Source organism: Mobula hypostoma, chromosome 24, assembly GCF_963921235.1.
Source record: "Mobula hypostoma chromosome 24, sMobHyp1.1, whole genome shotgun sequence".
Classification (NCBI taxonomy): Eukaryota; Metazoa; Chordata; class Chondrichthyes; order Myliobatiformes; family Myliobatidae; genus Mobula; species Mobula hypostoma.
Window position 1 is genome coordinate 38,808,430 of NC_086120.1, and position 17,039 is coordinate 38,825,468.

Genomic DNA, 17,039 nt, shown 5'->3' on the forward strand with positions numbered 1-17,039 from the left:
GGAACTAATAAACTGAATTTCATAGTTTGGACCTCTCCCAAGGTGTATCACTCCTCTGTGTGATTGGATCACAACTTTCATAAGCTAACTTAGTTGGCACCTCCAGTCTAATATATAATGTATGCAGGCTGGCATGCCAAGGTTTAATAAGTAATTCTAACCCTAGTAAATAACAGGGAAGTATACTTTTATTTTAGTTACTTTATTTAGAAATGCAGCGCGAAATAGGCCCTATCGGCCCGTCGAGCCACACCGCCATAGCAACGCCCAACAACCCCGATTTAACCCTAACCTAATCACAGGACAACTTACAATGACCTATTAACCTACCTGGTATGAGTTTAGACTGTGGGAGGAAACTTCAGCACCCCGGGAAAACTTACGCATTCCACAGGGGGAGCGTACAGATGACGATGGAATTGAACTCTGAACTGTGCAATGCCATGAGCTGCCAGGAACATCAGTTATTCTCACTTTCTCCCACCCTCTTCAAGGATGAAAAATAATATACTCATTCCTAATGCATATTGACTAATGCTACTTGAAGTTAAAGGTGTAATATAATTATACCATATGCATAATGAAAGAACCCAGCCACGCCACACACTTTTTTCCACCCTCCCATTGGGCAGGAGGTACAAAATCCTGAAAGCATGTACCACCAGGCTCAAGGACAGCTTCTACCCACTGTTTTAAGACTATTAAACTATTGAAAATCCCAAAAGCGTGGTTTTCCACGAACAATCTTGTAAACAAACACGTAGACCTCAATCCTACTTATGAGCCGATGTGGGCAAAATTGCAGACTACAATGGGTGAACTTTGCCACACAACCAATCAGCGATGAGATTTCCTCCCCACATCACAAATGAATTTCCAAAGTGACATTCAATCAGTTGATTGCCAAGCACGCGGAGGACACACCGCAAACAACAGTGCACTGACGACGTCTCTTCGCATGGTGATGAAACATTTGCAAGTGAATTGCCAAGATCGGAGAGCAACTCAACTTAACCGGTCCCCTTGTATGAGAAGGTGGACTTCCGCCCTCACAATCTACCTTATTTTGGCTTACACCTTACTGTCTGTCCACACTCCACTTCCCTGTAAAAGTAACATGTTTTCCTGCATTATGGTATTTCTTTCCCCTTGTTCTACCTCAATGTACCGATGAAATGATCTGTGTGGATGGCACGCAAAACTGTTTTTCACTGTACCTCAACGCATGTGGCAGTAGTAACCAATTTACCTAAATTTATATTATGACAGGATTCCTGGCCCTGCACTTAAACCATGTCTTGTGAGTTGTGAAACTTATCCTTGGTCCAGTGTGGTCCGATCCTGAATGAAACCATTACTATTCTGAAGTAAAATTATCCCGTGAGGGAGATCAAGTTATTTCTATAACACGAGGAATTCTGCTGATGCTGGAAATTCAAGCAACACACATCAAAGTTGCTGGTGAATACAGCAGGCCAGGCAGCATCTCTAGGAAGAGGTACAGTCTGGACGAAGGGTCTTGGCCTGAAACGTCGACTGTACCTCTTCCTAGAGATGCTGCCCGGCCTGCTGCGTCCACCAGCAACTTTTATGTGTGTTGCAAGGTATTTCTATCGGAGTGGTAATTTCCCTTCAGAATATCCATTTTCCAAAAAGTTGCCAAGGATGAGCAAAGCACTCCCTTTTTTCAGGATTTTGTCCCACAGAATGGCTACATTGAATTTGTCCTTGGAAGTTAACGCAGTCACATTGTCAGATTTTCATTACCTGAGGCGAAACAGATGTTCAACTATTGTGAGTCGCGCTGCCCTTTGGTTTGATGAAAAACGGAGGCAAAAGCTGGAATCATGGGCCTGGCCAATCACATATGCGTATCATCCAATCAAATCACGGGCAGACGGTAGCATTGCAGTTAGTGTAACATTATTACATCATCAACAACACAGGTTCAATTCTGCTGTTGTCCAGAAGGAGTTTGTACATTCGCCCTGTGATCGCACGGGTTTCCCCCAGATGCTCCAATTTCTTCTCACATTATGAACATGCACTGGTTTGTAGTTAATTGGTCACGTGGGTGTAATTGGGCGGTTCAGGTTCATTGGGCTAATAGGGCCCGTTTCCATGCTATATCTCTCAATAGATCTAAAATCAAGTCATAATTAAGCTGTAGAAATTGAAAGCTAGTTATTATATATACCCAATCAGGAATTATATGACAATTCATCATGGTATCTACAGTACTAGTAGGACACCCAGCAAGACTAGAAAAAACAAGACCTGACAAAGGGCGGATGAGCTCCTTGTGAGCCAACGGCCATCTTTCGTGGAAGAGATTAAAGCCTCACCACATATCTACGCATCGTATGTCATGCACCTAGTTAGAAGAGATATGATGAACTTGGGCGCTGCACCACGTGCCTGGACTGCCCAGGGCCTCCGCCTAAGGCAGGGCCGAGCTCGAAGAAACGGCCGCGGCTGGAGGCTGACACGGCCTCGGGCTCAAGTTCGGTGGTGGGTGGTGCCAAGGCGGCCAGCAAGAACAAACTGGAGGAGAGGCTGTACTCGGTACTGTCGCAAGATTGAAGAAGATGGAGGTGCATAGCCACCAACCCCACTGACTGACTGATCTACAGTACTGTGCAAAAGTCTTGGGAAATTACATATGGCCAGGATGCACAGTACTGCAGTAATTTTATGTATTACACTGTACTGCTGTTGCTGCTGCAAAAAGCAAATTTCATGACATATTTGAGTGATGATAGACTTGACTGTGACATAGGTCTCCATTGTGGATTGAGAGTGGGAAGGAGGCAGGGAGAAGGGAATCATGGTTGGGAAAGGGGGAAGGGAGAGGACAGAGAGTAGAAAATAACAGCGAGGCATTCTGTAATGATCAATAAACCAATTGTTTGGAATCAAATGAGCTTGGCTGGTGTTTCAGGGCTGGGTGTGTCTGCACCTGTGCCAACCCCCATCCCTGGCACTCCTCTGCCACATATCCTCCACCCTTCGCGTGGTGCTCCACCCTTGCTATTCTCAATATCCTTTGCTCCCACCAGATTTGCAAACCCACTCTCTGTCCCATGTTGACAAATATAGTACTATATAAAAGTCTTAGACACCATAGCTATATATATTTGCCTAAGTCTTTTGATCAGTACTGTATGTTCAAAACTCATAAGGACTGAAGGGTTGAACAGAATTATGTTTGTCTACTCTATAGGAAGAATGTATCAGATCACACTCAAGAAGGAACAGGTAAGATTCACCAGCACATTGCCTGGGACAGACAGTTTCAATATGAGGGGAGACTGGACAGGGTGGGTTTGTACTCTTTGGAGTGGAGGAAGGCCCTGATAAAATTATAAAATATTTTGAAGAGCGTAGACAGTGTAGATAGAAGGAAGCTATACTCCATAGAGCTATCTAATACTAGAGAGCATAGGTGTAAGGTAAGCGATTTAGGGGAAATATGAGGATGAACTTTTTTCACCTGATCTGGAAAATGCTACGCAAGAGCCCAGAGGAGGCAGGTACTCTCATTACACTTAAGAAATAGCCGGATAAGTACCTGAATTACCAAGATGTAGGAGGTTACAGACCATGTGGTGTAGGTAGGTACCTGATGGTTGATATGGACATAGCCGGCCAAAGGATCTATGTCTGCTGTGGATTATCAATGTTGTATCTCTGTTTACTTTCTGATCCTTCGGGTTCTTCTGGGAGACAGGAATGACAATCAGCCTTAATGCCAGCTATCGTTTAGTTTAGAGTACAAACAAACACATAAATACTAAGCAAACTAAATAGAGAGCTGAGAAAAGATGCTAAGAGGTGAATGAATGGTAAAGAATGTGAAGACAAAATAATAAAGGCAACTCTGAAAAATCCATTCTGTTTATAGATAAGATAAGGAAGATTCCTTAAATAAAGATAAACTAATTAATTGGTTACATAATTAAAACAATTGCATTGTGTGTGTAATGTGCTAATACTTAGTCAATGAAAAATAAAAAAGGTAATAAACTGTTATTATAACTGCTATAACGCTTTCTGCCAAAAAGTGGGGATGAACTAACAAATACTGTAAAAAAAATACATGTTTCTTAAAAAGTGCAAACCTTATAAAATATATTATTAATAAAACAGTGGTTACAACACCAAGATGTACCAAGTTACAGTCCAAGTGGTATCGGTAGTTACATGATGGTTGATGTAGACTTGGTGGGCCAAAGGAACCATGTCTGATGTAATTCTCGAGAGCTACCTTGAGTTCAATGATATCTGAACACAGACATTTGCTTCCATTCCATTAGTATGTTTTTCAACTTCCATTTTCAATCTTAGTGTAAAGATATTTCAACTCTCTTTACAACAAATTATAGTTCAGGAGTTAACAGCCCTGTTTTGCAAATTCCAACTTATATAGTGTAAGCCTTTTATAAGTAAGTAATTGAGAAAATGTGATTTTTCATGAGAAGAAAATTCTAAAATTTTTTGGAATTATTCTTGCAGAAATTATTATCCAATATAGTTTAATAGATAAAAGTACACACGAAGATTGTTTTCAACATCACCAGACCAGCTAGATGCTGAACCAATGGGGCTCCTAAGTAACACTCACAACATGCTGGAGGAACTCAGCAAGTCGGGCAGCATCTGTGGAAAAGATCGGTCGACGTTTCGGGCCGGAATCCTTCGTCAGGGTTCTGGCCTGAAACGTCGACCGATCTTTTCCACGGATGCTGCCCGACCTGCTGAGTTCCTCCAGCGTGTTGTGAGTGTTGCTTTGACCCCAGCATCTGCAGATTATTTTGTGTTTGGGCTCCTAAGTATATAGGTGTTGAAGTTCTGTAGATCGATACTGTAGATAATGAAGCTTTGTTGTACGTTAGATTGTTGTATTACAATGTAATTGTGTGGTTCAGAACTGTTTTGACAGCAGTTATTTACAAATAACTAATTTTTGTTCTCTGCATCATGTCTCTTCAGCTGGGGTATGTTGGCTGCAGCAAGGAAGAAATGGAAAATGCCAAGCTTTGTCCATGACTCGGGTTGATCGAGAGGAATGTTGCACTAGTGGAAGTGCCCAGGCTGCATGGACAAATCAGGACATACCAGAAAGTGATATCTTAAAACTTATAATTCTTGGTGGAGTGAATTGCTACCCATGTCACAGTAAGTAGAGTAACTGTGAAAGACTAGGGACAGCTCTAAAAGCATATGGATGTGCAATATTTAGAAATGGATTGGTGTGAAAATCTAACGTATGCGTTTGCCAAGCCTTAAAAGATTTGTCCCATGATTCCAAGTTAACTTGGGTTAGACTTGCCATGGAGATACATCACTAATTCTGGCTAACCCTTCTAGCTCATGGTATTTTATAGTGAGGGTCCCAACTCATTGTGAGCTGGCCTGTAGATGAGATCATTTTCAGAAATTTGCCACAGTATATTACAATCGATCTTAGTCCAGAAAGTAGTATTATAATGAGGTCATTCTCATTAAGTGTTTGCCTCAAGACAGGAGATTTGATAGAGATAGGCAAAATTATGAGGGATATAAATGCAAGCAGTCTTTTTCCACTGAGGTGTGTGAAATGTGAAATGTTTAAGGGGTGCATGAGGGGTGACATCTTCACTCAGAGGGTGGTGAGAGTGTGGAACGAGCTGCCAGTGGAGATGGTGGATGCAGGTTCAATTTCAACATTTAGGAGAAACTTAGATAAGTACATGGATGGGGGAGGGGGCGAGGGTGGGTTTGTAAGGAAGGAAAGGTAGTAGGGAATTTTCAAAGATCCTCTATCTCAAGCAGTAGGAATTGGTAAAATATCTGCACCAATGTGTCTTAAGTAAAAATGAGTCTATAGGGTTGTGCACCTCAGAAACAGCCCCTTCATGCAGACCAAGGTATCTACCTGAGCTAGTCCTTCTGCCTGCATTTGGCCTATATCCCTGTAAACTTTGTCCCTCCAAGTACCCATTCAAATGTCTTTTCAACATTGTAATTGTACCCACTTCTACAGATTTCTCTGGCAGCTTATTCCACATACCCTGCACCTTCCGTCTGGAAAATGTTAACTTATTCTCCTACTGATCTTAATTTTAAAGAAGGTTTTTCTCCAAGCAACGTAAGTCATAGAAGAGATTGTGGAATGTAGTCCCAAATTTTGACCGGAATCTTCATCTAAGGCGGTGGTTCCCAACCTGAGGTGCACGGTCCCCGTCCTCAATAGTATTGGTCCATGGCATAAAGTAGAATGGGAACCCCTGATCTAGAGCAGCAAAGCAAATACTGAAATACATTTGAGTTACAAACAGGTGGGAGAATCAGGTTGAGAGGAAAAATACGTCAGCCTTCATTGAATGGCCGTGCATTCTCGATGACCTGAGTGATCTCATACTGCTCCTGCGTCTTACTGTCTTATGGTTTTGAGAAGGGCCTCAATATAAAACAAGTTTACAATGTTACCAACGTACAATCCATTATAAATTGACTTCACCGGCTCCAAGGTATATTTGAGGAGAAATGGAAATGCTGACGAAGATTGGGGAGCAGCAGTTCGCATATATTTGTTTTAAATCAGAGTTATATATTACACTTTGGAATGATAAATCACCTCCTTTTATCTATTTTTTCTTCTCCTCTGATGTACTGATCGCCTATTTTGTCAACTTGTCATTAAAGTACTCCCTTGGACTCATTCCACAGATTACATGGGTGACATTGTTTCATCAGTGAAATTTGATTCAAGGCCCAGAATTCTTAGAAATCTTGATAAATCCCTTTTTATCCCACTAATCGCTGCATTAGTTTTATTCCCCAGGAAGTCTGGCTTTGCTTCTTGAGATATAACGCATCCTAACAACTTTACCGGAACTTTGTTGATCTTGGCAACTGTTAACGATTTACCATTTTATCACTTTAAGACTGCTGCCGTGTATACCTACTAGTTGTTTTTGTAGTGTCGCGTGCCAATGCCTTATTTGTTCAATGGGTTTATCATCAGAAGTGCTATTGCAATATTTACTACTTAAATTAATTGTCTTTCTTAAAAAAGCAATGAAGCTGAATAAATATTAGGACTATATACTATTTGACCAGAACTACATATCACATTGCTTGATGTAGGCTGCATCTCTGATGACTTAAACCTGTGTACTCTGCTCACATAATGTTAGAATCATAGAGCATTACAGTACGGAAACAGGCCCTTCACCCCAGCTTCTCCATGCTGGACCATCTCAGCTGGTCCCATTTGGTCGTATTTGGCCCATATCCCTCCAAATTTAGAAAGAAATAAAAGACCACAAAGCTGGTAACACAAAAAAAAATCCATGCTTGTACTTCAGAATTTTAAGAGCCTTCGGCATTATTATTGTAAAATATTGCAGTGGCGGAGATCTTATCGAAAGTTCCATCCCTTGGGAGAAATAAACGGAAACGGCAGAATTATAAAGCCACTTGAGAATCTTTTGCTCTAGAGAATTTGCCTGCATTTTTTTACAAATTAAACATAATGCTTAATAAATAATAATCATCTAGGGTTAGGAAGTTATACAGTATCTCAATGCAAACTACATTTTTAGAGAAACCCCCAATAAGCAGTACACTTACCTCAGAAAATGAAAATATAAAAATAAACTACAAATGCTGGGAATCTAGAACAAAAGAACAGAAAATACTGGACTCACTTAGCATGTCAGGCAGCATCTGTGGAAGGGGAAACAGGGTTAATGTTTGGGTTAAAGTATTGGCTCTGTTTCTCTTGTCACAGATTCTGCCTGACCCACTGATCCCTTCCTTCATCTGCCTTTCCCAAGGTCAGCTAGTCTGATTGCTGCCCATATAGGATGTGGTGTTCATTACATAAATCATAAAGATCGTGATTTGCTAAGTGTGAATTAGTAGAATTCCTAAGCAGTTTGCATTACTTTCAAAGTCAAATTTAAGCTTATTGTCATATGCACAAGTACATCAGCTGTAAAGAAAAGATTACTTGCAGCATCACAGACACACGTAGCAGCATTCAAATTAAAATCAAATAGTTCAGGTGGTTCAATTTAATATCAGAGAATGTATACAGTATACAGTCTGAAACTCTTATTCTTTGCAGACATCAACAAAACAAGGAATCCCATAGAATGATATGATAGAAACATCAGAACCCTGAAGCCCCCACAAGCAAAGCATAAATTAAGCAGGTTTTACAAGAAAGAACACAATAAGAATAAAATAAATAAGATACTAATAAGTCGATAAAATTAAAGATTAGCTTTATTTGTCATATTTACATTGAAGCATCGAAACATGAGATGAAATGCACTGTTTGCTTCAATGACCAGCACATTCGAGATGTTCTGAGGATAGCCTGCAGGTGTCACCAAGTTCCCAGCACCAGCGTAGCGTACCCCCTAACCAGTATATCTTTGGAATGTGGAATGAGGAAACCAAAACACCCGGTGTAAACCCATGTGGTCACGGGAAGAATGAGCAAACTCCACATGCAAACAGTGGCAAGAATTGAACCCTGTGTATTTTATAGCTAGCAGTGTTAGGCATTACGCTAACTGCTACACTACCCTGCCACCCACATTTGCTACCACAGCACCCGCCAAGTAAGAACCATTGCTATGACATAGGACTCAGCAACCTGGCCCATGTAATTACACATTAACTATTGGAAAAATGGAAGTTATACTTATATCATCCATTTACATTCACCCTCACCACTCAGCATGTGACCTCTCAAAATTTTGGGAAGGCTAAGTCAACTTTATCATTCACTTTGCTCTATTTAAAGTGATGAGAGCTCTCTTCCACTAAATGTTAAGAGAATCTGTACCCCTGAGATGGCATCACGAATAAAGACCCAGAACGGGAATGAATGTGATTTGATCCCCTCAAAAGTTTTCCTGATGTACATTTGCCCTATGTTGGTGATTGCTAAATGTACTTGATTTCCAAAAAGAAGGCTGCCTTTAGTTTCTGTCTTCCTTCAGAAGTACTGGTAAAGTTTTCCAGAGTGCCTTTGGAATTGCTCATCTTTAAGCTCCTTACTTTCCATTATCTGATACTTTATGAGTGCCAGTGGCTCACTGCTTTACTAACTACATAAAGATCAACTTGAAAGGCCTCAGTTTTGTACATCATTGAATATTAGCTTTTTTAAATCCTGTTGGCTGTTTTAAAGTTCCAACATTTTTGGATTAGAAGGCAAACTTCAAATAAATAAAGTTGTCCTGAGCAACTAATTTTGTATCCATTGATTCAGTCCCTACTTAAAATATTATATTTCTCTAATTCATAACTTGACATTTTTAAAAAATATTCCCTTTAACCTTTTCTCCATGTGGCAAATATAATAGAAGAAGGTTCAGGAGCTTGAAGACTCGTACGGCCAGATTTGGGAACAGCTTCTTTTCAACTGTGATAAGACTGCTGAACGGATCCTGACCCAGATCTGGGCCGTACCCTCCAAATATCCGGACCTGCCTTTCGATTTTTTCTGCACTGCCTTATTTTCCATTTTTCTATTTTCTATTTATGATTTATAATTTAAATTTTTAATATTTACTATTGATTTCTAATCCAGGGAGCGGGAAGCGCAGAATCAAATATCGCTGTGATGATTGTACATTCTGGTGTCAATTGTTTGGCGACTATAAAGTATAAAATATAGTACTCCAGAATTTTTCTTGAAATCTTGAGTTCCAATTTGTAGAATTCAAAGTTCAAATAAATTTATTATCAAAATATTATCCTTGCTAATCCACCCTAAGCCCTATTCAATGCTTCTTAGCTGAAACCGCAAGGCCCCTTCTTTCACTGACAAAAAATAATGTTGAGAACATGGGCCACTGCTTTAGCCCACCTACACTGAATGCTTATAAGATGTTCCACTGCAGAACTCTGCAACTTCACTTGTAGACTTACAACAGAAGACACTTGGCTAATGTTTGACATAAAACTGTTGAAATAATGTGCTTTCATGTCAAAGTCAAAGTTAAAGAAAGGCAAAGCCAAAGGTAGATTTATTATCAAACTACACATATGTCACTGAGATTCAGGTTCTTATGGACATTCACAGTTGAACAGAGAAATACAATAGAATCAATGAAAGCTACACTCAGAAAAAGATAAACAGGCAACTATGCACAAAAGAAGACAAAATGACCAAATAAAAAATAATAAGTAATAATATTAATTATAATAAATAAATGGCGGGCTCATAGTTGGAGACCTCTTCCCAGAAACTGAGGGGTTCCTTATAGCATTACAGGACCTGGCGGTTAACACAAAAAATATCAATAATACATAATAAAAGACCAACACATTCAAGACAACAAATGCATAAAATGCCATGATAAACCAGAAACATTCCAACAGATTGCGGGATCCTGCAGCAGTTTAACTCAATCTGATTACTTACACAGGCACAACCAAGTGACAAACATCATTCACCAAAACCTTGCTTTAAGATACAAACTCATAATAGACACCATATCTTACTATAAATACAAGCTTGATCCAGTTTTAGTCTCAAAGTCCCAAAAATTATATTACAAGTGATCCATTATTATAGATGGGATCATCCATATTAACCATCTGGATATAATATTACAGGAACAAGCAAGAAGAACTTACTTAATATATATATAGCCATTCCAAACACACATAACATAAATAAATTAATATGTGAAAAACACCAGAAACATGCTGAATTAAAAGAGGAAGTTGATAGACTTTGGAACATGAACAGGGCATACTTTGTCCCAATAGTAATATCTACAACTGGTATCATTCCAAAGTCACCACACAAAAGCATTGAACAATTTGGCCTACACAGCAATATTTACAGTATGAAGTTTTTCAGTAAGCCACAATACTAAGTACCACTGGAATAGTCTGAAATGGGCGGCGTGGTAATGTAGTGGTTAGCACAAAGCTTTAAAATGCAGGTGACACGGGTTTAATTCCTGCCACTGCCATAAGGATTTTACTCATTCTCAATGTGGCCGCGTGGATTTCCTCCCACAGTCCAAAGACGTACCAGCTGGTAAGTGAATAGGTCATTGTAAATTGTCCCGTGATTAGGCTAGGATTAAATCGGGGGATTGCTGTGGCTCAAAGGCCCAGAAAGGCTCATTCCATGCTGTATCTCAAGAAAATAAAATAAAACATCAAAAATTCCTAGCGATTGAGAAATGAGTGTGCTTGGCTATGCCTTTACCTCAGGATTTACCAGCTTGAGCTGAGAAAAAAAATAAAAATGATAACGATAACAAAAGTAATACTGAGAACATGAGTTGTAGAGTCCCTGAAAATGAGTCCATAGGTTGTGGAGTTAATTCAGAGTTGAGGTGAGCAAATTATCCATGCTGCTTTAGGAGTCCGATGGCTGAAGGGCATTAACTATTCCTAAACCCAGAGGTGTGGATCCTAAGGCTTGTGTACCTCCTTCCAATGCTGCAGTGAGACGAGACCATGGCCTGGATGGTGAGAGTCCTTGATGATAGCTGCTCTTTAATGGTAATTACTGAAGGTAGCCTATCAACTTGAAGCTATTATCATGACACAGCAGAGCTCAGGGAAAGTAACCTATAAATTAAACAATTAAACATATTTGAAACCCTTCTGATTTTTATCAGCTATTGCCTCACAGATATTATTTCATTTAACCATATTTTTGCGAGATTTCAGTACCGTAATTTAATTTACCACGTTTTCAATGAATATTCATTTTGCGTGAATACTTTTAATTTTCTTTTTATGAACTTGGAATTGTTTTCTCACATTTGTCTTGATACAGTGAATAGTTTATCTTGCATACTGGTCTATTACACTGTGCATTTTAGCAGAACAAGGTAAATTAATAACACCACAGAACAAAGTGTAACAGCTACAGAGAAACTGCAATGTAGTTAAACAATAAGGCGCAAGATCATAACGAGGTAAATTGTGAGGTCAATAGCCCACCTTACTGTCCATCCAGGGAACATTCAGGAGTCTTATAACAGTAGAATAGAAGCAGTCTTTGAGCCTGGTGTCAGCCTTAATTTGGTGGTGTATTTTAATGTTTCACTCTGAGATTTAAAGAATACTGAGTGTCAAAAGCAGGCCTTATGTGTCTCGAGACACACTTGTTAAAAGCATCAAGGGAAAATGTTGTTCCATGCTGCCAAGCTCCATCCCTTCTACAAATGTACAGATAACTTAGCAACTATTCAAGATTCCGGAGTCAAGATGCAAAATTGTTTCATTCTTCAGTACGCAAGTGTAAAGGAGAACGAAATGACTGTTACTCTGGATCCGATGCAGCATAAAAAATGCAATGTATACACTAATTAAATTGGTGCATTTTAAAAGTAGAGGCTTAATACATTTGCAACCCTGACAGTAACAGGACTGACCAGCTTAAAGTAAGAAATGTGCATTGATCAAATCCGAATCACTAAACACTACTGGAGTTTTTCCTTAAGGAAGTCCTGAAGAAGGGTCTCGGTCTGAAATGTTGAATGCTAACCCTTTTCCATAGCTGCTGCCTGGCCTGCTGGGTCTCCAGCATTTTGTGTGCATTGCTTTGGATTTCCAGCACCTGCAGATTTTCTCGTGTTTGTTTTTCCTAAATTTACAAGTTTTGTTATAATTTACAATTTCTATAGAAGGTCTTGAATGAGCTCCTTCCTGTACGTGTGGCTACATAATGGTGAGTGGGCTCACCACACAGACACTTACGGGCATCGGACATAGGGCATAAAACATAGGATAAGCACAAGAAATCCAAAGCAGCTGACACAAAATGCTGGAGGAACCCAGCAGGTCAGGCAGCATCTATGGAAATAAATAAACAGTGGAAGTTTCAGGCCGAGACCCTTCTTCGGGATTCTGGAACATAGGACACAGGACAATGACGGTACAGCACAGAATGGGCCCTTGTGTCACACAATGTTGTGAGGACCAATATAAACCCCTATGATCAATCCAATGCCTGCCTTCTACGCAGCCCATAACCCTCCATCTTTCATACATCCATGTGTGCCTAACTCAGAGTTTCTTAAATGTCCCGATTGTGTCAGCCTCATCCATCACGCCCATTATAATGGATAATGGGGCACTGCTGGGTATAGTATTGATGAAATATATGGGTGTGTACAATTTTGTGTTTCAACATTTCTTTCAAAGGGGTCAGTTCAAGGTTTTCCAATGACATATTTCATCTTAAATTAATAATAGCAGTGCAAAGTGGCCCTGTTCTTCTGCTTTAGTTATGAAATTTTATCTTCTCTATAGTTCAGTGTTTGCAATTGATTATTTTTGTCTATGACTTTAGAAACCTGTGACGGTGTGGACTGTGGACCGGGGAAGATCTGCAAAATGAACAAACATAATAAGCCAACATGCATCTGTGCGCCTGACTGTTCAAATGTCACAAAGAGAGTACCTGTATGCGGAACTGACGGTAAAATCTACAAGGATGAATGCAGCCTCCTTTTGGCCAAATGCAGAGGATTGCCAGAACTAGAAGTACAGTATCAGGGAGAATGCAAAAGTAAGTTTTTATTCAACTTTCCTGGCATGTTAGGTGTTTCCCCCATCATTTTAGATTTCTCACTATTTCTTCATACTATCAAAGGGATTTCAAAGTTCAAAGTAAATTTATTATCAAAGTACATATAAGTCATCATATACTACCCTAAGATTCTTTTTCTTGCACAGTAGAGCAGTGAAATACAATAGAATCAATGAAAGACAGCACACAAACGAAGACTGACAATCAATGTGCAAAAGAAGACAGTCTGTGTAAATACAATAAATAAATAAATAATACTGAGGATATAAGTTGCAGAGTCCTTGAAAGTGAACCCGTAAGTTGTGGAAGTAATTCAGAGTTGAGGTGAGTGAAGTTATCCACACTGGTTCAGGAGTCTAATGGTTGAAGGGTAATGACTATTCCTGAAGCTGGTGGTGTAAGACCTCCTTCCCGAAGACAGCAGCATGGCCTTGATGGTGGAGGTTCTTGATGATGAATGCTTCTTTCATGTGGTGGCACCCCTTGTAGATGTGCTCGATGGGGAGGAGTTTTCCTGTGATGGACTGGAAGGTATCCACCACTTTTTGTAGTTTTTCCTGTTCTTGCATTGGTGTTTTGATACAGCTATGATGCACCAGTCAACATGCTCTCTCCACTGTGCATTTACTGAAGTTTGTTGAAGTTTTAGGTGTTTCTATTGATGGCTCTTCTTTATCACAAAGATTCTTTGGACAATGATTGGAGCAAGCAAGGATTGTGCTTTCTCTCTGCATACATCAGCTGAGGTTTTCTGGGCTTCTTCAATGTACACATGGAATTAACTATCTATACAATTCTATATAATCAGAAATAGAGATCACACTTGGGGTTTGTGCTTTTATTTTATGAATTGAATTGACTTTATTTCTTACATCCTTCACATACATGAGGAGTAAAAATCTTCATGTTACGCCTCCATCTAAATGTGCAATGTACAATCATAGTAATTTATAATAATTTATAATAAATAGAACAATCAATGTAACATAGAAATACACTCAAATCAGCATGAGAAATGAATTTGAATTTGATTTTTGAATTGACTTTATTTCTTATATCCTTCACACATGTGAGGAGTAAAAATCTTTGTTATTTCTCCACCTGAATGTGCAATGTGCAAATTATAGTAATTTGTAATAAATAGTATGTACAGTAAGATACATAATAGAACAGTCAATATAGCTTAGAAATACAATTGTGTCAGCATGAATTAATCAGTCTGATGGCCTGGTGGAAGAAGCTGTCCCAGAGCCTGTTGGTCCTGGCTTTAATGCTGTGGTACAGTTTCCCAGATGGTAGCAGCTGGAATAGATTGTGGTTGGGATGACTCGGGTCCATAAGTGCATTTATATTACAAAATCACTATACTTCAAAAATACTTATTTAGCGAAAAATCACTTTGCTATATCCAGAAAGGGATGTGGAAGCAGCCATATAAATGCAGATCATCGTTTCAGTTGGTGGAGAGCAAACCCTAATTCTGTAAAACCTTAATTAGAAAGCTGCTACAAAATGAGAAGAGTACTGTAGTAAGTATAAGAAGAGGTCTTATGATTTATGTTGCTGCAGTCATGGGATTAGGCTGGCACAAACAGGCCTTTCAAACAGCTAATCATTTTCATTAATCTCTTTGGACCCCCTTCAGAGCCAACACGTCTTTCCTTAGATACAGGGTCCAAAGTTACTCACCATATTCCAAAGGTGGCCTGATTTATAGGCATCCATTAGTCCCAAGAGACCATGGATTTGCGCCTTAGAAAGTTTCCAAGGCGCAGGCCTGGGCAAGGTTGTATGGAAGACTGGCAGTTGCCCATGCTGCAAGTCTCCCTTCTCCATGCCACTGATGTTGTCCAAGGGAAGGGCATTAGGACCCATACAGCTTGGCACCAGTGCCATTGAAGAGCAATTTATGGCTAAGTGCCTTGCTCAAGGACACACATGCTGCCTCAGCCTGATTTGTACTAGCAACCTTCAAATCACTAGACAAACTCCTTAACCACTTGGCCACACGGTGGCCTGACTAGCGCCTTGCAACGCCTCAGCAGAATAAGTGTTTAACTTAAGTTGAATAACTTTCGCTTAAAGTATGATTGGTTTTTCACACAATCTTTGTGTCTATCAGTAAACGTAGATCATATTTTCAATTAGTTGCTGTTGCATCCATTACAAGTTGCACTTCACTGATGGAGAATATACTTTCCTTGTATTGCTCACCACTGTATGCTACAAATGTCTTCCAGAGTCTTGCACGCAGGTTTTGTGCCCGGGAACCTCTATGTGCGTGATAGACCAGACTCACAGTGCGCACTGTGTGATGTGCAGAGTGATGCCGTGTCCGGAACCATTGTCGTCTGAGCAGGCGCTCTGTGGCAACAACGGGGTTACCTACCATAGTGTCTGCCACCTGAGACGTGCCACTTGTTTGCTGGGAAAATCCATTGGTGTTGCCCACTATGGAAGATGTAACTGTAAGTAAAAGATTCCAAGAGTTAAGATTGTTTAATGTTATTTCCTGTACGTTTCTTGTGTCTTGTGTTTGTAAAGTACTGTAACCCTGACGGGAAATGATAAAGTAGTGGTGGTGGGGCGAGGGGGGATGGTGTTGTGGGGTAGGTTAGTGGGTGGAGGTGTGGATTAGCCTTACTCCTTGCAGAAAGTAACTGATTTTCAGTCTGGTGGCCCTGGTGTGGATGCTACATAGCCTCTTCCTTGATGGGAGTGAAACGAACAGTCCATATGAAGAAAGGTGGCATCCTTTTTGATGTTACTGGCCTTTTTCCAGCACCATTCTCTATATACTGTATGTCCTTGATGGTGGGTAGGCGGGTACTAGTGATGCATTGGGTAGTTTTGACTACCTGTTGTAGAGCCAGCTTGTCTGCCGTTTCCAAACCAAGTGATGCAGCATTTTGGGATGCTCCGTACGGTGCACCTGTAGAACAGTCCTCCTCTTCAGCCTCCTCTGAAAGTAAAGCTGTCAAATATGTTTGAGCTGAGGAAGATGGTCTCAGCTTAAACACATGAGAAAATATGACCAGTTTTGTAAAATAAATTAAATTTTTTTGCATCTGGAGGTGTTGGTTTATACATCTGTGTGCTTTGCATTCATTGACTTATATTTAAAATGGATGCAAAGTGTATGAGACCATAAGATTTAGAGCAGAATGAGGCCAATCAGCCCATTGAGCATATCCTGTCATTCAATAATGATGATTTTATTAATGCCTTTCTCCCCATGACTCTTAGTCCCCTTACCAATCAAAACCTATCAAGCTCTTGACTGACTGACCACAGATCCATTAAGATCTAATATTATTTTTAAAGATTAGGGAACAGCTTCTTTCCAACTGTGATAAGACTGCTGAACGGATCCCGACCCGGATCTGGGTCGTACCCTCCAAATATCCGGACCTGCCTCTCGGTTTTTTTTTTTTGCACTACCTACTTTCCATTTTTCTATTTTCTA

At 39.9% G+C, this 17,039-nt stretch overlaps 1 protein-coding gene across 2 annotated transcripts in view; it reads left to right on the forward strand.

Moving 5' to 3' along the window:
* Window positions 1-17,039, forward strand: part of fstl3 (follistatin-like 3 (secreted glycoprotein)) — a 36,117-nt gene that overhangs the window by 13,795 nt on the left and 5,283 nt on the right. The window contains exons 2-5 of one of the 2 annotated variants that reach the window (XM_063032105.1): window positions 3,224-3,258; window positions 4,993-5,178; window positions 13,334-13,552; window positions 15,814-16,041. In XM_063032105.1, the coding sequence (XP_062888175.1) occupies window positions 5,046-5,178; window positions 13,334-13,552; window positions 15,814-16,041 (580 nt within the window). In that variant the 5' untranslated portion in view covers window positions 3,224-3,258; window positions 4,993-5,045. The remainder of the gene's footprint in view (window positions 1-3,223; window positions 3,259-4,992; window positions 5,179-13,333; window positions 13,553-15,813; window positions 16,042-17,039) is intronic. The other variant, XM_063032104.1, reaches the window with a different exon arrangement.